The sequence below is a fragment of the Anopheles stephensi genome, chromosome 3 (assembly GCF_013141755.1).
Source record: "Anopheles stephensi strain Indian chromosome 3, UCI_ANSTEP_V1.0, whole genome shotgun sequence".
NCBI lineage: Eukaryota > Metazoa > Arthropoda > Insecta > Diptera > Culicidae > Anopheles > Anopheles stephensi.
This window is the reverse complement of record NC_050203.1, coordinates 23,880,208-23,902,537: the sequence shown is the minus strand read 5'-3', so window position 1 is coordinate 23,902,537 and position 22,330 is coordinate 23,880,208. Positions and strand designations below refer to the sequence as shown.

The 22,330-nt window shown below is 45.6% G+C and overlaps 3 protein-coding genes across 6 annotated transcripts in view; 1 reads left to right on the top strand and 2 right to left on the bottom strand.

Annotated features, from left to right (window-relative positions):
• The first annotated feature begins 25 nt into the window (after nucleotides 1-25).
• LOC118511337 (dynein regulatory complex protein 8) lies at nucleotides 26-1,086 on the top strand. 3 transcript variants are annotated; one of them, XM_036054271.1, is made up of 5 exons: nucleotides 26-232; nucleotides 301-417; nucleotides 479-572; nucleotides 678-888; nucleotides 948-1,035. In XM_036054271.1, the coding sequence occupies exons 1-5, from the start codon at nucleotides 211-213 to the stop codon at nucleotides 1,008-1,010; spliced, it is 507 nt and encodes a 168-aa protein (XP_035910164.1). In that variant the 5' UTR covers nucleotides 26-210; the 3' UTR covers nucleotides 1,011-1,035. The 3 variants fall into 3 exon arrangements, with proteins under 3 accessions (XP_035910164.1, XP_035910165.1, XP_035910163.1); XM_036054272.1 differs by lacking the exon at nucleotides 948-1,035 and adding an exon at nucleotides 1,042-1,086 and having other exon boundaries at nucleotides 126-232; nucleotides 479-602; XM_036054270.1 differs by having other exon boundaries at nucleotides 126-232; nucleotides 479-602; nucleotides 948-1,081.
• LOC118511334 (INO80 complex subunit B) lies at nucleotides 1,069-2,253 on the bottom strand. The gene is made up of 2 exons (XM_036054267.1): nucleotides 2,108-2,253; nucleotides 1,069-2,036 (listed from the first exon to the last, which is right to left on the bottom strand). Exons 1-2 carry the CDS (start codon nucleotides 2,142-2,144, stop codon nucleotides 1,081-1,083), a joined length of 993 nt encoding a protein of 330 aa, XP_035910160.1. The 5' UTR covers nucleotides 2,145-2,253; the 3' UTR covers nucleotides 1,069-1,080.
• A 481-nt stretch (nucleotides 2,254-2,734) lies between these two features.
• The window catches only part of LOC118511332 (laccase), a 91,455-nt gene continuing 71,859 nt past the window's right edge, over nucleotides 2,735-22,330 (bottom strand). Inside the window, exons 2-9 of one of the 2 annotated variants that reach the window (XM_036054263.1) lie at nucleotides 19,202-19,613; nucleotides 18,845-19,129; nucleotides 18,296-18,771; nucleotides 15,857-16,041; nucleotides 8,199-8,394; nucleotides 4,662-4,874; nucleotides 4,360-4,590; nucleotides 2,735-4,295 (exon numbers count right to left, since the gene is read on the bottom strand). In XM_036054263.1, the coding sequence (XP_035910156.1) occupies nucleotides 4,147-4,295; nucleotides 4,360-4,590; nucleotides 4,662-4,874; nucleotides 8,199-8,394; nucleotides 15,857-16,041; nucleotides 18,296-18,771; nucleotides 18,845-19,129; nucleotides 19,202-19,613 (2,147 nt within the window). In that variant the 3' untranslated portion in view covers nucleotides 2,735-4,146. Of the gene's footprint in view, nucleotides 4,296-4,359; nucleotides 4,591-4,661; nucleotides 4,875-8,198; nucleotides 8,395-10,144; nucleotides 12,404-12,489; nucleotides 12,721-12,787; nucleotides 13,001-13,088; nucleotides 13,285-15,856; nucleotides 16,042-18,295; nucleotides 18,772-18,844; nucleotides 19,130-19,201; nucleotides 19,614-22,330 lie in introns of those variants that run through there. The other variant, XM_036054264.1, reaches the window with a different exon arrangement.

Here is a 22,330-nt window from a genome sequence, read left to right as displayed (position 1 = left end):
CTTGTTGTACTTAATTATTTTTAAGTTTTAGGTAATTAAAACTGAAACATTACATTGCTTGGCTTTGTTATTGAGTAAAGTTACTATTGTAAATGTATAATGAAAAAAATGTTTGGTTTCCTGCATTTTCATCCGAATTGTTCCTGTTGCCATAGCAACGGTCATCATCCACTGTTTGATCAATGCTGTTGACGCCGCCGAGGAAATAACATGGCTGATTTTGAGTATTCGGGTAAGCATTTACACTAAATTACCTTTTTTCAGTGTATATTTTACAACTTTTTACATCTCAACCTGCAGACATCAATCCCGCCAATGAGCTGGAGAAAAGAATTGCCGATGCATTCCTGATTTTCGACCATCATGGCAATAAAACGGTAGACGTTCGTGAGATTGGAACCATCTTGCGCTTTTTAGGTATGGGGAGCTAAATTGGGATTTAAATAGAAGGTAAAAACCGTTGTTTTTTCTTCTCCAGGATGCGTCCCAACCGAAGCGGACGTGAACGAGGTAATATCGGCAACAGAATTCGAGGACTCCAACGGCACAGTGCATCTGTCCAAATTTCTACCGTACGTTAGTCAGTTGATTGCCGAGCACAAGTATGGACGGAAGGCTATCTAGTAGGTGAGCAGAGATCAGCAGCTGAACTGATTTCCCTCTTTTGATCTTGCAAGAATGGAACCAGCCCCACCGGAAAAGCTGCTCAAAGCGTTCCGTGTACTCGACCAAGAAGGAAAAGGATTCGTGGACAAGGAATACATGACCAAACTGATCACGGAGGAAGGCGAACCGTTCACGGTGGAAGAGCTGGAAGAAATGATGGCAGTCGCAGTTGACATGGCAACGGATAAAATTGCTTACGAGCTGTACCTGAACCAATTGCTGGTAAGATCACGCCAATATCCCAAACAATCTTCCAATCATCAGCTCGTCCTTCACACTAGCACGAACCACCCGATTCTATCTATGAACTTGCCGATACGCTCCGTAATCGAAGCAATCGTTGATGCGAGTCTATTGTTCCTTTCTCACCCACAGGTTGACTTCTAGTGGACGCGAAATAAATTTGCCAATGCTTCAGAAGATGATTTTCTTTATTGACTCTATGTTGGCTTTGTAGCACTCGAAACTACACAGCGGTATGTTCGTTCGGGAACAGTTGTACCGTTTTATGTTGTTGCAGTTCGGGATGGCGCACAGCGTGGGTTTCGGTGGATCTCGGGGTGCCTGTTTTGCCAGGGGGAAATCGATTTCCGGCGGCAAAGATATCGATGCACCATCAACCCCGTTAACGTACGTTATCATCGGTACTTTTTCTTTGATTGGACGGTTCTTTATCGCTTTCACCGATTTAGAGTCTTGCTTTTTGAGCAACCGTTCCATCGTTTTCTTTTTATCCTTTTCTCGCTTTTCATCAGCCATTTGTTTGCGTTTCTGTGACTTAAGCTGCGCCTTCTGTATCGCTTCCTCCGTCATAACCTTTTCTTTGTAACCGGTCGGTAGCGACATAAGGATTTCCGATCCCGTCGCCGGCTCTTTATCCGAACCACGCTCGTACATCGCACGCTGCCGGGCGGTCATAAGCTTAGGGTCTTTTGGTTTAATTTTCTTCAGCTCATCGTCAACCTCTTCCAGTTTGCCGGATTCGATCGCATCGAGCCAACGTTCCTCCTCGCTGGACGTTCCACTGTCACGCCCTCGTTTGCGACTCTTTTTCTGTGCCTTGCTCATAGCGGCCAGCGATTTTCCGGGAGACAGTGCCTTTTGCTGCTGGGACAATTGCGATTCGCTCAGCAGTTCCAGCTGGGAAACGCTAGCATCGAATGTGGTTTGCAGATCTGTCTCCACTTCCGAAACGATTTCCGGCTCTGGATCTGCTTCCATATACTCGATTTCTTCTACCACTTCCATGGTCTCATCGAGGGCCTGCTGTTCTTCCACCAGCTCGTACGTTGGTTCCGGTTCGGCACGAGCCTTTTTGTGCTTCTTGTGCTTTTTGTGTTTCTTGTGGGATGGTTCCGGTGCGGCGCCACCTTGAATCGGAAGGATATTTATGATGGTGTTGAGGGTTAAGGTTAAGGACACTTTAGGGAATATTACTTACCATCTTTATCCACATTATTATCCCTTCTTTTACCCATTTTTAATTTGTAAAGCACTTGTGCGGTAAAATAGCTTGTTTGTTTATGGATCTGTTTGTTTACGAATGAAGCTTGACAGCTCAACTGTAATCGTGTTGCCCGGTGAAAAAACTACAACGCTAGAAACGCTTCAGACTCAGTGCAGGATATACCATAAAAACAGATAGAAGTGCTATAATGCTTCGCAAGGAAATTATAGAAAACTACAAGGAGTTTCAAAAATATGTAATATTTTTAGGTGAAATGGAGGCGCCTGGTGCTTGAAAAGAACCAGAAATAGGACATGAATACGAAAAAGCTAATGGGATGTTTTGAATTCTCGTCTGATACTTTAAAATTTTCACTATAAATAACATATGAAACTTTATCTGACTAAAAACACAAATAACACCCATTACATCCTCCAACAGCGTTTCTCCTTTTACCAACTTTAAATTCCAACTGTTGCGTTTGATTCCCTCTCTCTTTCCGTTTTTAATGTCCTTTCCTTTAATGACGACAAAAACCAACCAATAGCCCCTCATTCGGATGCTCGACGTTAAACTTTCCTCCCCTTATTTTTTACGAAAAAAAGTAACGAAACACCGGTATTATTCTTATCTCACTGTTTTATTATTGTTATTTATTGGCTGAAGTTGGTTTACTTTTTTCTTTCGAGTCTGTCTCTCTGTTTTTTTCTCTTTCATTTCCATCCCTCACATTCTTACGCTATACTATAGTGCCGGGTACAGTATTTGTGCATCGGATGTTATATATTAGGTTCGAGTCCGCTTTTGTCGTAGTGCTGGTTTCAGCAGGTAATGCAATACCGAAGGAAAACAAGAAAAAAAAAAAACGGAAGGGAAGCGTTTCACTCCAATTCACAAACCACACAAATACATCCCTTGCGAAACACACAAAGTCAACGGCATAAAGATACAACTAGAAATTGGTATTGCGCGATGAAATGGTGCGGGCGAAAAACCCGCGGAAAAGCGTCCAACGAATGTCGCGTCGGTAAAATCTGATTCCGTTGGGTTTGTGTATGTATGGCGCTTGCCGTTCCCCGTTAGCCGTTTGCTAAACCGAAAGTGAAATATGGCCCGGGGTGTTATATTTTATCCAGCTTAAATTGAGCACATGAATTTAGCACCACTGAGGTGCGAGTTTGTTTGTGGAGCAGTATGAAGCAAAACAAGCAGCTGAGCATCTTTTTGCATACCTTGCAGGGGGAAAAAAATTGGAAGTTACGTTTTGCGGTGTTCTTTGGTGGTGGTGAATTTTGGTTGTGAAGGCGCAACCCGCTTTCGAGGATATAATGCAGACGATATGAATGTAAAAAAAAAACAATCACAAAAACTGATTCGTTTCGCGGTGTTCCATAGCTCTAGCGTAACAGGTAAGCATTACCTAGCGAATTCGATTCGACTAAAGCAGCGTACAGGGAGAGCCAAGATGGCGGACTCGGGAACACGGTTCCGCACCGTACTAGATCGCTACGTATGTGGGTGTTGTTTGGTTCGCATTGTTGAGGGCACTATGATAGAAGCGTTCAACACTAGATCAGTTCAGGCAAAAAAAAAAGGGACGGGATACTAACGATAGAGTACATTTATACTAATTAATCGCACGGTGGCAAGAAATGGCTCTGCCACGGTGGCCTGAGCCAGGCTGGAACACTGAACCGATCTCCACTGAGCACTATAGCGCAGTTAGATGGGCACGCACACACACACACTCGCATATACAGATACGCGCACACACACACACACGTTGCGAACGGTTCGTTTTGGCTGTTCTTATCTTAATGAACGGTCCTTAATCGGTACGATGAGGAGCGAAAAACAAAGCCACGGGAGCGCTTTGCGGTAAAGATGACTTGCAAAGCTCCCAGGAAGAACTTGCGGTGAGCTGGGGTTGCGGGGAGAGCAGTCGGTACGGTGGTGGGAAAGGCTGGAACTTTCACAACAAATCAGGGACACGAGTCTTCACAGGATGGTGTGTGTACTATACTACTTGGCTACTAGTTAAACTTTATAGGAGGTATGTGGTTGCCACATCGCGGGAAGTTCGGTGGCACTGGGGGAAGATCAGCGTGGGTACCGATGTGCACCACCAGATTCATACCGATCACTATGTGGAACTGGAAGTGGCAATGGAACAGCCAGTATCCTGAGAGAAGAGGAGAAAGCACTCGTTAGCGGAGGAGACTTTAGCTGACTTAAGGATAACTTACCGGGATTATCTGCCCGGAATCGTAACACCACGTAACCATTGTTCGGGACGGCGATCGTGTCCTTGAGCGGTGGCAGATTGAACTGTCGGTTCAGCAGTCCTCGTCGGTCCAGGTCGAGTGTGTGGCGCAGGTTAATCTTCTTCACCGTACTGTCCGGCGAGCGGCCCATACCGATCACGTGGAATGCGTGACCGTGCAGATGGAACGGATGGCTCAGGTTTTCTTGTTGTACTGTTGTTGGGAGCAAGCGAGATCGTTAGGTTTCGTCAAGCAACTACTTTTGCTGAGGAAAAAGCATGTACCTTCATCTACGAGCACTACCTCCACGATGGCATTCAGCGGGATGTCGACCTTGTGCGTGCACATGCAGTTCGGACCACAGTCTGGCGGGCGGTTATCACCGTTACAGAACTGCTCCGGTGGAATGTCCTGGATCTGGGACAGCATCGGGGACGGTGGCGATACGTACGAGATTTCATCGATGAGCGAAATTAAATGATCTCCACCGGGCGCAACTGAAGCATGGAAAATAGGATAGTTAGGAACCGATTACATTGCGTGTAACCACGTGCTGGATCTCAAGGTGACGAGACCTATGTATCTTCTTAAAAAAAAATCTCTGACAAGCATTCGTCCATATTCCTTAAAGTCCTCAAATCGTCTATTTTGTATTAAAAAAGTTGAAGCCAGGATAACTATGTCACTGTGTTCAGCCAGTCGTTATAGCGGATCTCATTATCTGAAAGACTCGTTCATTAAAGGTAGATCAGGAGTATCAATGTCTACAAGGACGTTTGTCTTGGATATCAGGATTCCTTTATGCTACGGCATATCAGGATTCCTTTATCCAGATTATCTTTTATAATTTCGGCCAAGAGTACTAGGCTGTAAGACCTATAGGATAAAATTGGATCCATTGGCAGATAAAACTCATCCTGTCTCCCATTTAGAGATCAACTGAGCAGTGCAGTGGAAGTCTTCCCCGCTGAATATCTAATACATTATACAAATTGGAGTGTCTTTGTTGCGTCCTTAATGTGCTCTGTTTAGAGTTGTATCAGACAGGACACGCCGTGATAAAGCTAACAGTTATGGGAGCATTCATTGAAGCAGAAGTATGCTAGAAACCTGGACCTCCTCCTTAGTTCCCAGAGGGGAAATGTCTTTCAACTGGTGTGAATTGTATGCTAGCTTCGTAAATCACAGTTTAATGCCAACAAACCACAATGCAAACTTTCCATCCGCTCAACGTCGAAAAGCTACCACATTCACAGTGGAGAAGAAGAAATAAAAACTAAATTCTCCTGCTCGTCAGCACCAGATAAAAGCTGTTCATTAAGCAAAGTTTTATCTTTGATTTCCCATTCTCTCATCCACTCACCCGGGGAACATGCTGACAAGCGAGCGCACCAAGAAGCAAGAGGACCAACACCCGAAACGCCCTAACGTTCCCTCATAAATGCATGTCTGAAAATAGGACACTGGCTCGGCATCTTTCCCATACACAAGCGAGCGAAACACACACACACTGCAGGGGTTTCGGAATGGTAATATTCCGGGTACGTTAGTGCCACTGGTGATGATAAAAAAGCCGGACCAACCTGTGGCGGAGCGTAGCTGGTGCATAACGGGCCCAAGCAGAAGTGCATTCTTATTTCCATCGATGGCAGTATCGGACGTAGCTTGGAAGGACGCAACGGAAGGACGGTATTTTATTTCATTTCCCGTACCAGCTTCGCTTTAACTCTCGCCGGGTACGCGAATGATACCGAGCGCTAGACGTCGTTCGTAGTTTGCACCTGTCAACCTGCTGCTAAGGTGAAGGGAGGGCGAGTGTTTGCGATTTGCGTCCCCCCCCCCAACCCCCCTCACAACTCATTTCTTTCTCCACGGGGTAACAATTGTTTCAACTTCCTGCTCTTTCCCGCACGGAAGGCACGGCGGCAACAGGGGGTTTGCCGGATGCCGGTTGATGTCTATTTTTGCCCTCGGTTTTCTTTTCACCGAGAGTCATGAGGCTACACGGGTTTTTACTTTTGCATTTGACGAAAAAAAAGGCAAGCAAAAACGTCGGTGGTGATACACGGAAACCCACGGAAGGATGCATCCTTGCATTGAGGCAGGAGAAGGATTGCAAAACAGTGGGCAGCAGGAGTGCAGATGGAAGAGTGTCCGTACCTGGTGCAAATGGACTACAACACATCGTAACACGAAACATTGAGTGGAGGATATTTTTAGCCCGTTTGGACTGTAAGGGTACGTGAAGGATAGTTTTAGTTGGTTTTGCAGTGCCATTCAGAGCTATTGTGGGATTCGATCGTTAGCGGAGCGATCGACGAGAGTTTTGAAATTATCGTCTAACATTCGGTTGGTTGTTTAGAGCTTGAAATTTGTAAACTGAGATAGTATTTTTTTAAATCAATGTGGTGTCTAATAGTAATTTCTAATAAACAATCGCATCTTTGAATCCGGCAAAAGCTGGGCCAGCTCCTGCGGTAGTTCTGAGCTGGCTGTCAACTAGTCTTAATAACGCCTTTAGAAACTTCTCCACTTAAGACGTCTATCGTGACGAGTAAAACTGGGACTGTGAAGACTCAGAGCTGCCATCTAGTATCTGAGACATTAACTCTTCCTAACATTGCTTTAAGGGCTGTTCGATGAACTCACTTTTGAAGTAGTGGATCGATTTTCTTAGGACCATCATGTTATGAGAATGACACCCGACGACTACGTCCTTAAAATCGTTTTGGACCATAGCATAGGTGTCTGGATATTGGATTAACAGACGTCGGATTTGAGATGGATGAGTTCAGCTTCAGAAGAACTTTTAATGCAGATCTAAACTACAAAGCGGTTGTGTCTACAAAGTCTAATAAACCGGTGGCATGTTTAAAAGATTCTGTCCAACAATAACTATAGTTTAGTTAAATTTTCCCCTTTTCCTGATTGGAACAATATACAAATGACATTTTTGCAATCAGTAATACAGAACTTTGGTCTTGCTGTTTTGAATCCGAATTTTTAATAATAGTTAAAAGCATGAAAGGTCTGCTCACAAATTTTTCAAACCTTTTCTAAAAACAAAATTATTTATACTATCTCATCTTCTGATTTAATAAATTTAACTCATGTAGTCAAATTTTAACGATCGTCGAAGGGTATAACAGTGTATAACATGACGCGAAAATGAACACAAATGAATATGAGTGAACACCGTCCTACATCGGCTATGATCGTTTCCAAATCGTTCGAATCCAACCATAGAGCCTCCGAGTGCCTTATCAGAAGGACACCACCAGCAACCATATGTAGTGTAGTAAACCGAGCACGTAGAGTCGTACGAACATTATTCATTCATTTGGAACTTGAAATAGCTCCTGCACGAATGTTCGCCAGCTTTTCATGATGATCCTTTTTTTCACTGGTTCAATTTAAAAATGAGAATTTCGGTTTAATACACTGACGTTGCACTTCATCTGTTTTGTGACACCTTCCCAGTCATTCCAGGATGCCATAAATGGCTTTCGGAATGGTTGTCAGGTACTGCTGCAAAGCTCTCATTTCCCTATTCGCTACTGATAAGGGGAAAGTTCAACGTGAGAGAATAAAAACGTGACTGCACCGATTGGAGTGGTTTGGTTATTCATCCTATTCCAAGAGGCATATCCTTAATGGTAAAGGTAACCAATCATACTTCCGATGCCCTTATCAAAAACTTGTCACAATGATTTTTTGTCCCTCTCGTTTGAAGCGCAATTCACCCACCTTCCAGGCGATACGCTTCGAAAAGGATTTCATTGACACCTGCTCGTTCCGATACCACCGAAAAACAAACTTACCCAAAAATTTGTTGTACGTGTTCGGCGTGAACAGTTCCTCGACGCGGTAGAAGTAAAACCGGAACGGTAGGAAAATCTTAACGTCGGGCCGCTCGGACAGTACCGCCTTGTCCGCTTTCTTGGCATTTCGCAGATTGCTCACGCAGACCGCATCCGGCCGGGGCACGTTGCAGACGGCATCGAGCGGGTTTAGAACCTGTGAATTGAAAATTAAGTCAATTTTTTTACGGCACTTCGGGGTTTGAAGTTTTGGCTCGTGATTTTGTGACCAAGAGCGACCGATTCCACCAGTGCTCAGTGAGCGGAATCGGTGAAAAGGGGGATGGATGGGTGGTAGCAACCGAAACCGGTTGATGCCTGGAGTGCTTCGAAGATGGGGTTCGCGTGAAGAAGATGTGGTAGAGGTAGCTGTACAGTGTCTTTAGGATGGGTGGCTGTTGGGGTGTGATAGAAACACACTCAGCAGAGAGCACAGATGCGGTTTTAAAACTTAAGTAACTAATTTACAAAACCTCGAATTATATACAAGAAAAAGTTGTAGAAAAGAAAAAAGGAAATGAAGATTTTACATTTTTACATTAAACTACAGAGAAAAGTTTACAGAAGAAAAAGGAGAACAGAGAAACAAGATGTAAAATGAGTGACAAACTTTGGACCGCTTTTCTCCAAGCCACCTTGTTGCAGCTCAACTTTCGGCGACATGTTTCCAATAAAACTTTTCCACATTGTTGTGTCTGTCGTTTTGGGGTTAAGAAATGCTCCAAAGAAAACAGTTTTGAGCGCTGTCTTTCACCGTCTGGCTGGCTGTTCTGATAATAATTTGTTTTAATTTGTTTTCTTGTCATAAATATTGAAACACGCGACTGTACCGTTTCTGATGGCATTGTTACGAAAGCTTACGCCGTTATCGTTAAAGGTGAAGTTCCTAATTGCTGTACTTCTTGTCTAAAAGGTCCTGCAACTAACAAGCTTTATGTGTGGAGGTAGCTCACTGCCACTGGGAATCAAGGCACACTAAAATTTAACTCTTTGCAGGCCTTCCCTTGCGGGGAACTTTTCCCCGGAACTCGCCGTTCGCCGCCGGGGAGTGTTTTATAATATGTTCGGCGTTTTTTTCCGGAAGTAGCTACGAAAAAAAAAGACGCCCCCCTTAATGAGATGCTCATTCCATTCTAAAGCTTAACGGATAATTAGCCGGAAGGGTGGGAAGACTCGCCGAGCTGTGCCAGGTTTTAGCATATCGTGTATATTTAATTAATATCCACCATTTTCGGTACCGCCAGCTTTAATTATTGATTTTTCGTCTCACTGTTTCGTTACCTGGTTTATCGTGTTACCGAGTGGGGGATTTTCCACTCTACCACTTACCTGCTAGCGCTGCTTGTGCTGTGCTAAAGTGCTAAAGTGCGCCACCGTGAGTGCGAAAAGCGGAGTGCAACAGAAAGGGGGAGAAGCGCGACGACTAACCCGAGAGCTTCACGCCCAGGGATTTTTTTTATACATCTATTCTGCTTGAAGGTGTACACAGAGCGTTACGGGAAAGTTTGAAGCAAAAGTTACAAACCGAGTGGTTCATTTGCTGTTCTCTGTTTCATTGCAGATAGGTGTAGAAAGATGGAGGAAGAGTGTCCTGACGGGTTTCGCCGGGGAATTGGGGTGTTGAACTAACTATTTTAAGCGTTTATCCTTCTCTTTGTACTGCAGTTTTATAAAGTGTATGCAAAACTGTACAATTAGCGATAGAAAAAATGGAAAGGGGAGAAAAACATCGAGTCAAAGAGATAAGAAGGCGGAAGAAATATAAAAGAAGCTTAAAAAAGTAGGAAAAAAAAGTATTAAAACATGTAAGAAATGTACAATTAAACGCTAAACAAGGAAGAAAACAAATACACTTAAACACTAAAAGGAGAGAATAGAAAACAAAGAAACACAAAACAACAAATATGTACAAGTAGTTTTTTTTACAAAAAATAAACTTTCTCTTTAATAGTGGCAGATCTATGCTTAGCTGGTTTTGTCTCGCGCTCCTATTACTTTTGCACAATCGGGGACGTCTGTTTTTTTGGCGGGATTGTGTTTGAACTTTTTCTAGATTAATATAGTGTAGGGCTGTCCGAGGGGTTGTTTTTTATTTCATACAACTCAATCTCATTATCTGGTTTGATTGTTTTGTTTTGTGGTCGGGTGCATCGATTTTCTACCAAGGCAAAGTAGAGTGGGAAAGCGAAAAATCAATCGGAAAAAACATAGGAAAACTACAAAAACGGATTACGACGCACGAAAAACGTTGATTTATAATACACAGAAAATGGAATAGGATCGGAGTGAAGTGTTGTGAAGGTGGTAGACCACAGTATCTATGTATAGCCGTTCTGCTGGCAGGCCGGAGCTATGAGTATTTACAATGTAATGCTGTGTTAAACGTTTGCACCCTCCAGTAGATCGGAAGGGGGAGGAGTGATTGCTAAAGGGTAGTTGTGATAGTTGTGAGTTGAGATGATGGAACGATGTCCATCTCGGGTCGGTTGGTTGCGGTCTGGTGTCCGGCACGGTCCAGACAACCGCCACAATGTATCGCGTCCCCGAACCACTGAGTATTGTTATCAAATATTTACAAACTATCCATCAAATCCTACGCGATGGGGCTGATGAGGAGGAGTATGTTGCCTGTTGGGTTGTATCATTCTCGCTGCTTGCTCATTTTTTTCTTCTTCTACCGTAATGGATTGATGTTATTGATGTGTGTGTGTGCCTGTGTGAGGATATGATCGGTGTTGTTTTTGGGTTATGATTGATGGGTTGCACGAGGAGGAGGAGGCAACGAAACAAGAAGAGAAACAAAGGTATAACCTCCCAGCTTTGGGTTTCAGTTTGCTTTATGATTTGCTAAAATAAGTTGGAAAATTGTAGAAAAAGAAAACAAAAAAACAGAAAGCATAAAAGAGAACATAGAAAAGGAAAAAGAACAACTAAAACAAGTAAGAGTAAGAAAAAAAACAAACATAAAACATAGAACATGAAATCGACATTAGCAAACAAATATGGCAACAAACGTGAACCGCTGGTCGCTGGTAAATCGTTAGATTCGCTTGTTGATTTTTCACCTCCATCCTCGTCTGTATCTCCCGGTGTGTGTGTCTGTGGCATGATGCTATGTATTTTAATCGATTCCCCGAGCCTATGCACCGTCTCGATCATCGTAAGCCCCAAAATGCAATCAATTCCAAAATCGTTCCTCGTCCGGCTTGGTGGACAGCGTTCATCCCGCCCGACAGCGTTCCCATTAGAGTTGAAGTTGAAGAGAGAGAGGGAGAGAGTATCCTTCTCTTTCTCTCTCTCCCCCCCATCTCCCTCTCTCTCTCATTCTCTCCCTAGTTCTATCTACAATTAATTTACTTAAACACTGGAAGCTTTGCGCTATAAATTACAACATGAAAGAATAAAACTCGTACGTGAACGTCCGTAGGCAACCGTCGCGCGCAATCTCACGCACTGGACCGGGTACGCAATCGGGATTACATCGAATGGATACATCAATAAAAAAAAAATACGTAGAGGATATAATAATTAAACGGTAAAAACTGTCACTGAGAGGGTTGGTTGTAAAGTCCGCTCAGCAGCAGAAGAGTATTCTCATTGTTTTGGGGGAAGGCTTTTTTTGCCTTTTGCGAGGAAAGACCTCACATCCCCGGTGTGGTTTTGGAAGCTCAGCAATTGGAAGATAATTTTGGAAGCAAAAGAGGGGAACAAAAACATGTTGGCCACGAGTCTCACGAGTGTTGAGAACGTAACCGAAAGCAAGTAGTCGACAAAACGATAAAACAAGGCAGTAGTAAAGGTAGCGATCGTATGCGAACAATGGCTGACGTCAATGACCGCAACCCCGTTCTCGCACGCTTGCCGTAAAAGCGAATTAAAAACAATTTTTCTTTCTCGTTCATAACTTGATATGATGGTCCCTGTGGTGTGGTGTAAATGGTTTTCGTCCATTCGTCCTGCCTAGCCGGTGGAGGCCTGGTCGGCCCATCCACCGGAGCGGACCGAAATGGGTGATCCGACGCCTCAGTTGATCGGTGGTAAATGATCACCGCACGTGGGGAAGTTCGGTGGCACCGGTGGAAGGTCGGCGAGTGTGCCGACCTGCAGGATCAGGTTCATTCCTATCACGATGTGGAACAGGAAGTGACAGTGGAACAGCCAGAATCCTGTGTTTTGTTTTGGAAGAAGATAGATGGTAGAAGAGGATCGGAGTTAGACCTTGCCGGGAAGAGCTATGCACAGCATTTCTTACCTGGATTGTCGGCACGGAATCGCAGTACGACGTAGCCGTTGTTCGGGACGGCAATGGTGTCCTTGAGCGGGGGCAGATTGTACTGCCTGTGCAGCAGACCACGCCGATCGAGGTCGAGCGCGTGCTTCAGGTTGATCTTCTTGACGTTCGAGTCCGGTGAGCGGCCGATACCGATCACGTTGTACGCGTAACCGTGCAGATGGAACGGATGGCTCAGATTCGGTTGTTGGACTGTAAGGGAAGGGAAGTTGGGCGATGAAAAGCATCCAATTTTGACTACCACACGTTCGGGACATACCTTCATCGACAAGAACGACCTCCACGATGGCGTTGAGCGGTATGTCGACCTTGTGCGTGCACATGCAGTTTGCACCACAGTCGGCCGGTCGGTTATCACCGTTGCAGAACTGCTCCGGGTTGATGTCGTCGAACTGGGACAGCAGTGGGGCCGGTGCAGACAGATACGAAATCTCGTCAATCAGCGAAATGACGTGGTCTCCGGTTGGGGCGACTGTGAACGGTGAAGAAGAGAAGCAAAACCCGCCATTAGCCATCTCCGTTTCCAAAAAACCCCTGCCCAAAACGAAACAAATGCTCACCCAAGAATCGGTTGTACGTGTTCGGCTGGAAGAGTTCCTCCGGGCGGTAGAGATAGAAGCGGAATGGGAGGAAAATCTTGACGTCCGGTTTTTCCTGCAGCAGCGCACGATCGATTTCCTTCGCGTTCTTCAGCTGGCTGACACAGATGGCATCGTCCCGCTGGACGTTGCACTGAGCGTCGAGTGGATTCATGACCTGCCCCGACATGCGTTGACAGGTTGATGGTTCGGGATTGTGTAGGGATTTTTTTGTTGTGGTTTGCGAGTTTATTGCAAGATTGGTGGTTGAGATTTGTGTCAGATTTAAGGGGTTTTTTTTGTATGGATGAGGAAGAGAAAAGTCATTCGGTTAAGATACGGATCGAGGATTGAACGGGGGGTTTCTTTATGAGTGACAAAGGTCAATGTTTTGGGGAAGAAAGCGACGACGATGAGAAGGAGACATCTGATAAGGACGGCGACGGTAAAGATTGAAGTACTACAGATATTGTGGGTTCAAAGTTCAACTTCTCCATGTTTGAAGCACAGTTCTGAGCTCACTGTTGCGTCTTTAAATGGGACGCCACCCAAATAATGAAGCTAAAAATTTGTATGGGTCGTCGGAGAACTTAACATCCAAGTTTCGGTTCTGACGCTTGTCAAACGAAAGCTCATTCCAAAATCCTAGGAATTAGGGTCTCGCATAACCACACAAAGTTGCATAATCCAAACAAACAAACCACACAAAGCGTGGTCTAATAGTTATGGACGGAAATTTGTACGCTTCCGGGAAGGATCGGTTGGGTGTTCAAGATTAAGGGATATTTCCGTCTGGATCGGAGCCACCTTACTAGAAGGCCTCAGCACAGCGAACCTACTATCCCTGGTTTCAGGTCTATCGCCTTTAATAAACGGAAGTACATCCATTTGTCGTACAAGCGAGAACGTTCGTTTCCCATGCATAGAATAATGGGGAACCCAAGCCAGGTCGTGCGAACCGATAAGGCACTGGAACAATAGGTCCCGATTAATTAGCTGTCAACTGGCCACCGCTAAGAGCGCCCGTTTCGGTACCGTTCTTCAACTAGGCCTCATCCATTACGGCTGGCCGGTGCTACTATTTGCCTCGGGGGCTTACTACCGAGAACTACCAAGAATAAACAAAAAGATTGCTCCGGACAGGGTCAATCTGTTTGACTTTCCGCTTCCCGGGGTGTATAACTATGGGATGTGGTGCATTTTTTTTGGCTCCCACTTCTCTTCGCCACACCATGCCGAGATAGTTAACCTTCGATCCTGGTGCCGCAGGATAAAAGCAAAGTAATCGCGAGACCTCTGGGGAACTTTCGACGAATTTCGGGAACCTGGGGCACCAAACATCGGCAGCGGTCGGCAACAGATGTAATAATTAATTCACAATCACTTACCCTACCGTTTTAGCGTGCGTGCGCTCATCGATTCTCGTGGGAAAGGTTTGGGTTTTGCGCTGAAATCTTTTGTTCGTAGATAAAGAGCTAGAAGTCTAGCAAGTGCTGTGACCAACAGTTAACACGAGGATACGCACGGTATCCCAAATCCGTACTCGTTCAAGAAGGATAAGGATTGCAAATCTTGCTAGAGAAAGGCAAAATTTAAGACTCTTTTCTTGAGGAGTTAGTCCTGGCTTATGGTCTACAGAATCCTCATGATGGTGAGGATTTAATATGCTGCAATCATAATTTTAGATTGTTTTACATGGATAAAATGAGATGATCTTTGTACAAGAAAGAACGCTTATAACACAATACTTTACAATATCGTACAGAGAAAATGAATTTAAATAAGAAAGATTTTAAAATAGTGAAACTTTTGTACAAAATTGTGCTCTTGAGGATCTTATAGGAAGAAAAATATGTAATGTATCTACACAATGGAGAAAGATTTGCTAAATATCATACACAAAACAAAGTTTTCCAGGAGAGCCTGGAACACAAACACACTCACACAAACATACACGGTGTCCCTCGAAGGGACACTTGAAGTGGTAAAGGATTATTTACAACCACTTTAGACGGCCCTAACAATCGATCATTGCAATAAAAGTCCGCCTGGCGGGATGAAACCCCAGAAGATCTTGTGCGGGGCCAGCCGCGCAAATAGATGGAAAGGACTCCCAAAAGGATAAGTAGAACAAATGAAGGAGGGCAGATAGAACAGACACAATGTAAACGTTGGAGAGAGAAAAAAAGGAAAGTAAAGCGGGGCCGTGTGATAAAACATTTACAAAACACACAACATGTCAACCGGGAAGCTGGAAGATGGTGACGACTGCGAATATCAAAGTCAAGTGGAAGGACAAGCGAGCGAGCGTGTGTGTGTGTGTGGAATACGCAAGTGGTACAGGGCAGGAAAGGAGGAAAATGGGTGTGGTAAGCTAAGCAAACTCATGCTCAGCACTGTACAAACAGTGAAATATTTACAGAAAACACAAAAGGTCAAGCCCTTATGCTAGTGAGGCCTGTTTTTTCCCCCTTTTTGGAATGGCGTTCGGAGGGCCAATTTCTTGCTGCAGACTTTTGGAGAAGCGTTAAGATGGAGTGAAAAGGAGTACAATAAACCATAAACACGCACACACACACGCACGCAATACATGTACAAGGGGAGCAAGCGAAGTGAGGTTGGATGATGGGATGATATCTCCCTGATAGTGTTTGGTGTCCCGGTAGGACGGCAGAGTGTTCCGGCCCCAGAAAGGGAGACCGGACGGGTATGTTTTATGGTGATTGATGGTGTGTGGTGTGGCTACTTACAACGCCCTGAGGAAGACCGACATCGTACGTTGGGGGCGGTGAGGCTGGTTGGTACGGTCCGCGAGCGTACCGAAGGATGGCCAGCTGCTGGGCACGCTTGATACCACATTCGCCGAGTCCTCGCAGCTGGATCCAGTAAGCACCGACCGGCTGGTCGGCGGTGATGACGAAATCGTAACGTTCTCCTGCAAAGCACAATGGACACGTACACAATTAGCAATGAAGTTCGAAAGTTTATCGTTTGGCCATCATATTAGTGACCAAATCTCAGGTCCTTATGGGGACTTGAAGATTTTGTGTGGATTTTGAAGATGGCTTGGATGCTATTTTAGGGGTCGTTTGATTTTAGGATTAAAGCGTATTTAACTGCAAGTCTTTTGTTTCAGATTTCTTAGACCGGAAGCTATACAAATTAACTCAGTTAATTAAGTTACTGAGCACCTGTCTCTCTAAGACGACTTTTTTGACATCTGATACCAGATTAAATTAATTGGACAGTGTTCTTAAGCGAAAGGGACCTGATTTCATCTTCTTTGAGGAATTTGCATTTTAGGTGGAAATTGAAGACGTCTTATGGTAATTACAAGGATTTATATACAATTTCAAAGGCCTAATTCTCATCTATCCTTAACAATTATCTCGTCTTTATCCATCAAAATATCTGGATAGCAAATATTTGGTCTTGGCAGTCTATTTAGGGAACGGTCCACCTGATCTCAACTAATTATCTACTTCAGACTTCAGAGTGAATACTATATTTTCTTCACAAAAATAAAAAGAAAATGTGCAACAGTTGCAAAAATCCAAGCATTACTGAGCACTCATCTAACCCTGAAAAGAAATCGCTGGTAACACTATTTATTGCCTTTTATTAAATTGCAACACTGCATATTGCAGCACGGTGGCACTTTTCCTACCCTCCACCTGATCGTACCGGGGCTTTGGCCTGTAATCCAATAAAATACCGCCAAGGATAGTTGTTTGTGATTGCAGATGCTCGGTAAAACAATCCGAGATCAAAAACTTTCCCAGCCCAACCTCTTACAAATCAACCGATGGGCACGTGATGAGGAGAGAACGGTGCTGGTTTGTTGCACTCGTAATAGAAATAATTTCTCCTCAGATGGCAATAGGATACCGGCAGGTACACTGCTTGGCACGCTGCACGCCACCCGGCAGACATCAAACGAACCGGACATGGCTCAAAAGCTTCCAAGAAGACGGTCGCCGGACGCCTCGGCATCCTTGGTCCGATTACGGGCGCCTGGTGCTGTGCATGCCAATGAGACCTTGCACCGGTGGTTCGGTTTTTCCAGCGTGGTGTTGCACCCACACCGGAGTGAAAAGACTTCGTAAGTTTCCCCTTTGTTTTGTTCCTTACGCGTTTGCCACTGTGTGCGTGCCAAAGTTTCTAATGCAACAAAGTGCATCCAAACGTGGCACTGTTGAATGGAATGGATGAATGAATGCAGAAATTGATTCCGTGTGTCTTATTCGCATGCAAGCCGCACACAACCGAACCGCTTTATTCGCCTCGAATTGATTTCTACGGTACGGGCAATTTGTCTAAAATTCGTGACTCGCCATATAGACATTAGGGAGGAGAGCGAAACAAAAAAAACCCCGTCCCGACAAAATATCAAGTATCATAGCGTTCCGTATGACCAATCCCAACGCACCCACTAGCACGCCGTAATTTGGTATGGTCGGTAAAGGTCGCCTCCAGTTCCCACCATTGCCAATCAACCTTGACAGTGAGCTCGGGCTGTATTTTTTTACCAGTAAAAATTGTTCAAGACCCTTCCATCTCCGAAGAAATCATTGGAGTGAGTATCGAGTGCCCAAAACACGCACTCGCCAACCATCTTTGAGCCGTGCATAAAAGGAGCCTTTGTGGCCCGTGAAAAGAAAAGTGCCAAACTTGCACGATCGCATAACACGGAAGTGGCTACTAATGAAACGCCCCATGACCTAGTGCCCTTTTCTCGTTTTGGGGTTATTTTTGGGGGGGTTTGGAAACGCTGGAAACATTGCGGACAGGGTGCGGCACGATAATTGATTACAAACAAAGTGACCGTTGAAGCCGCCAGTCATTCATTGTTCGCCGTACGGCATGAGTTTCAATGTGAACGCGCCGGGAAAGGCAAAACTCAATTAGCCAAGGAAAACATTCGCGTGAAACTTTGGAGGATATTGTTTTTACGCACGAGTCATTTGATGAAATTGGTTGGGGCGCAGGCTGTATCAGCAAAGTGAATCTTTCTTCCAACTGCAAATGACATGCAAACTTTTTTGCTTAATCTACGAATCAAGCGCCATCTGTTGAGAGGACGAGCAGAGTACTAATTACCAGCTTAAAGAGCGCCATCTTTGGAGTGTTAGCAGTACTACAGTTTACGAATCACATAGTACGCAACTTAACCACAACGAATCACTTACCCGAGAACGAGATAATGGTGTTAACCTGCACCGGATGTACCGGCTCACCGTCGGTAGCGATGACCGTGAGTGCGTGTCCCTCGATGGTAACCTGGGCCGGACAGACCGAGGCAAAGGCGTTGATCATGCGGAAACGATACCGACGTCCGGGCGTGATGGTGAAGATTTCCAGCGGCGTGTTGGTCATGAAACCGGTGTTCGGATCGCGGAACTGTCCCTTACCGTTGATCAGCAGCGATTCGGGATCCTGACCGGTGTTGACGGCCAGACGGCCCGGATAACGCTCAGCGGCGTCCTCGTGCAGCCAATCGCTCACCAGCATAATGTGCGTGGTCAGATCGAAGTCGTACAGGTGCGAGTTGGGATCGCGCGACGGTGGCTGACGCACGACGATACTTCCATACAGACCGTCCAGCTTCTGCAGACCGGTATGGGCGTGCCAGAAGTGTGTTCCTGCGTTTCCTGTCCATTGGTAACTGTTGGTGGGGTTGGGAAATGGTGGTTAATGGGTTTGATCGGCGGGAAGTCCTCTCGCCGGGTTTCACTTACCGGAAGGTGTTGCCCTGCTGAATCGGACACTGTGTGACGAATGGTACACCGTCGTAGTACTGTGTGCCACGCTGCCAGATACCGTGCCAGTGAATGGTCAACTCCATACCCTCCATGTGGTTCTCGACGTCGATCACAACGCGATCGTTCTCGCACACCTGGATGGACGGTCCGGGGATCATACGGTTCACGGTGAGGATGCCGCGCTCGACACCATCGGCCAGAACGCACTGACAGTGGCTCCAGACGGTGTTGGTAGCGTTCGGTGTGCAAACCTGGCAAGCGCTGTGCAGGGTAAGCAAGAACATATCGTTACAGCATCACCGATTGTCGATCGTATCTGCGGCAGTTACTTACGCTCCCAGTACGGTGTAGTACTCAACGGTGAAGTGGTAGTAGCAAATCCTTGGCGGTTCTCCCTCGCGACAGGCACGCGCACACTCGTCCGGGGCCGAGAGACTGGGATTGCGCCGAAGTTCGGCCGTCGCACTGGTGCTAAAGTCCAGATGGCGAAACGGCGACCGTGGGTTCGGGTTGGCAATGGATGGAAAGCCACTGTTCAGGGCTGACGAGGATGCGGCCGGTGCTTTGCGGGCTCCCGAGCTCAGCGGCAGTGCCGATGGGCCACCAACCGGCTTCAGGCTGGGCGCGGATGGGTGTGTCTGCAGCAGTCCGTGCGTTGCCTGGTAGAAGTTTTTGCTCGGTGGCTCCGTCAGGTGTGAACTCCACCACGAGGAGGCCGGTGTCTGATCGTGTCCAAAGGATTCATCTGCAATGAAAAAGCGAATATAAATATTTTAGTTAGTTGCGATTCTCTTCAAGTCGATTTTCGCGCGATGTCACAACTGGTCTCACTCATGCGCCGCATGTTGTGCAGCAATTCCAAAAAGGCTGCTAAAAGACCAAACACTTACTCACAACAAAAGCCACCCCGATTTGCCTTTCACACCATGCCGAGTGTCGTGCCGCGTCGTGGCATGTGAATTTATTGATCAATATGTAGTTTGCCCGCATGGCAAGTGCATCCCACGATATATGTGCACCGGTTGCGGCATGCAGTCTGTGTGTGTTCCCACGTGTCTTTGCATCCCAAAAGCACACACGTCGCTGCAATCCGTAATGCATAACCGGAGTCGTTTGTTGTCGGAGTGTGCTACCGCTGCAAGCTGTGGCACCGGATTCCCAGGCTAATACAGGCTGAATTGGAAACAAATCCAGCGCATTTAGACTAGCTGCATAACAACGAGAAACCCTCGTGTGCTGCACCATGCGCTTTGGAAATTGTAGCCCCTTTTATTTGTGTGGTTGTGTGAGGCATTTTTTTTTGTCACCAGTTTTGTTTGTTTGTTTGTTTGAATACCTGCAGGCAGTCGTGTGTCTTCCCAATGCACGGGAAGATGTGGCAGCACCGATTGAAATTGACATTTTGTCTGGGAGTGCCCCATTCGCTTCGTCTGGGCCATTCATCACCAGCTGCCGTAACGGTGTGAACGGTGCCATGAGGCCTTGACATTGCGAAATCCGTTTGGTGCTGCTTCTATGTGTTTTTGTGTAGCAGAAAGCATAATCTGATGCATGAATTGCAGCACGCAACTTCCTGGTAGTTGGATTAAGCAATATTCTCATATAATTATTGTTAAAAGCTGGGATTTGATGGTCGATTTTCAAAAAGCCTTTATTTGATGCTCGACCTACAATGAGGCTTTACGCCAACAAATCACGCCATAGAGCATGAGACCCTGAATGCGATAAATTCTATGAAATTTTCACATAATTTTATCAAACTGAACAGTCACGCCGTACATAAGCTCTGCCTGTTAAGCCTTATCCCTATCATTCATGTACAACTCATTTAAATATTTATGGCCTAAAAAGCCATTTCATTTGTGGATGCTGTTTAATATAATTCATTACGTTTTAATCCACCACCGTGCAAAGGGATCCCTGCAAACGATAAAGTTAATTCAACAAACAGCTCTAAACATATCTTCCCAACACTCCTTTAACTGGACCGGCTATTTAAGGCATTGTAATAACAGTCACGAACAATCGTGTTGACCGTACGGAAACTTGAACTCCTATTAAAGTAATTCGTTCCTTGTGTGTAGAACATCAAACCGTCGGAGCAACCAGAAGTCTACCCGCAAAAAAAAAAAACGGCAACGGAACTGCCGAGATCGAAAGGTCAGGCAGTAACGATCGGTACGGATTTGGTGCTGGATGGATTCATTTTTCATCCAATCAATGGACATCGTTTGAGCGAATTTTCCCACCCGACATCCTACCGACTACGTCCAATGGTTAGGGCCATAGCAAAAAAAAAGGGAATCAAAATCACACACACACACACAGAACAGAAATGGCAGTTACCGTAAAAGTTGCGAACGTATTTCGATTCGATTACGGATACATATACCCCCCCCCCCCCCCCCCCCCCCGGTTGTGGGACCCGAGTACAGGACGATAAATTATACTTTGTGCTCACCGAAACCCAGCACCCACTCCGCAACCCGGTCATGCTCGGATTGTCCTAAAATGGTTTTAGGTGTTGGCGTACGCGTATCGGGCTTAAATATCGTCCGATGCGATTGAGGAAATCGAGACTGCCAACGGTGGGTCCTGCACACTACATTGCACACGGGGAAAATGTCAATGTTTGCCATTGAAATAGCTTCCACTCGATGCTGGGGCGTGCCACTTTTGGGTTGCGCCGAGAATGTTAGATCGGTCCCGCCGGTCCCGGGGTTGGAATTGATGAAATTTCAAAACGTTCTGCGCTGTGGCCCGTTAGCTGAGCGAATGTTTCAACGAACACTGGCCCGGCCGTCAACGTGCAAGGCGTAGGAGTTTGCTGTGGAGTGGTTGTGTCATTGCCGCAAAATAAATTGCACAATATGTGACGACCGAATGGCTAGGACTCGGTTGTCCCTGCCACGTATGTGTCCGAGTGTGCGTTCAACTTGTTGGATGTTGACGGCGCTGTGACACCTTCTCGTCGGTTCGTGAGCACTTTGTTTGGGATATCAATTTTTGGAGTTTGCCCAGTCATATTCACAGCTGGACGATATAATTTATGCTAACGATCCGTTTTGCAGACCCAGAAGCAGAGTCAGGCTCAAAACGAAAAAATTGCATTCCACTACCAACTGTGAGCCACAGTTATGGCCGGAAGAAATGAAGAGCAGCATAACTCACAGATACGACCAATCGTTGGTAGAAGTTCATCCATTTGCATATATTGTGAGCACTGTACTCGAAAAATGTACTTCAGCTGGTGCTCCGGTAAGCATCGTCTTTGCACGCTACCAAGTCACGTACCGTAGTTGAGCAAGTTATTTTCGGTTTCCCAGGCTAGGGGATCAATATTTCACCTGCACTGCAATTGACGTCAGTTTCCGGCACCGTGTGCAACAGATGCAACTTTTTGGGGCATATATTTCATCGAACCTGGTACCTCTTCAACTTTGTAACTCTTCTGTCTGTTCC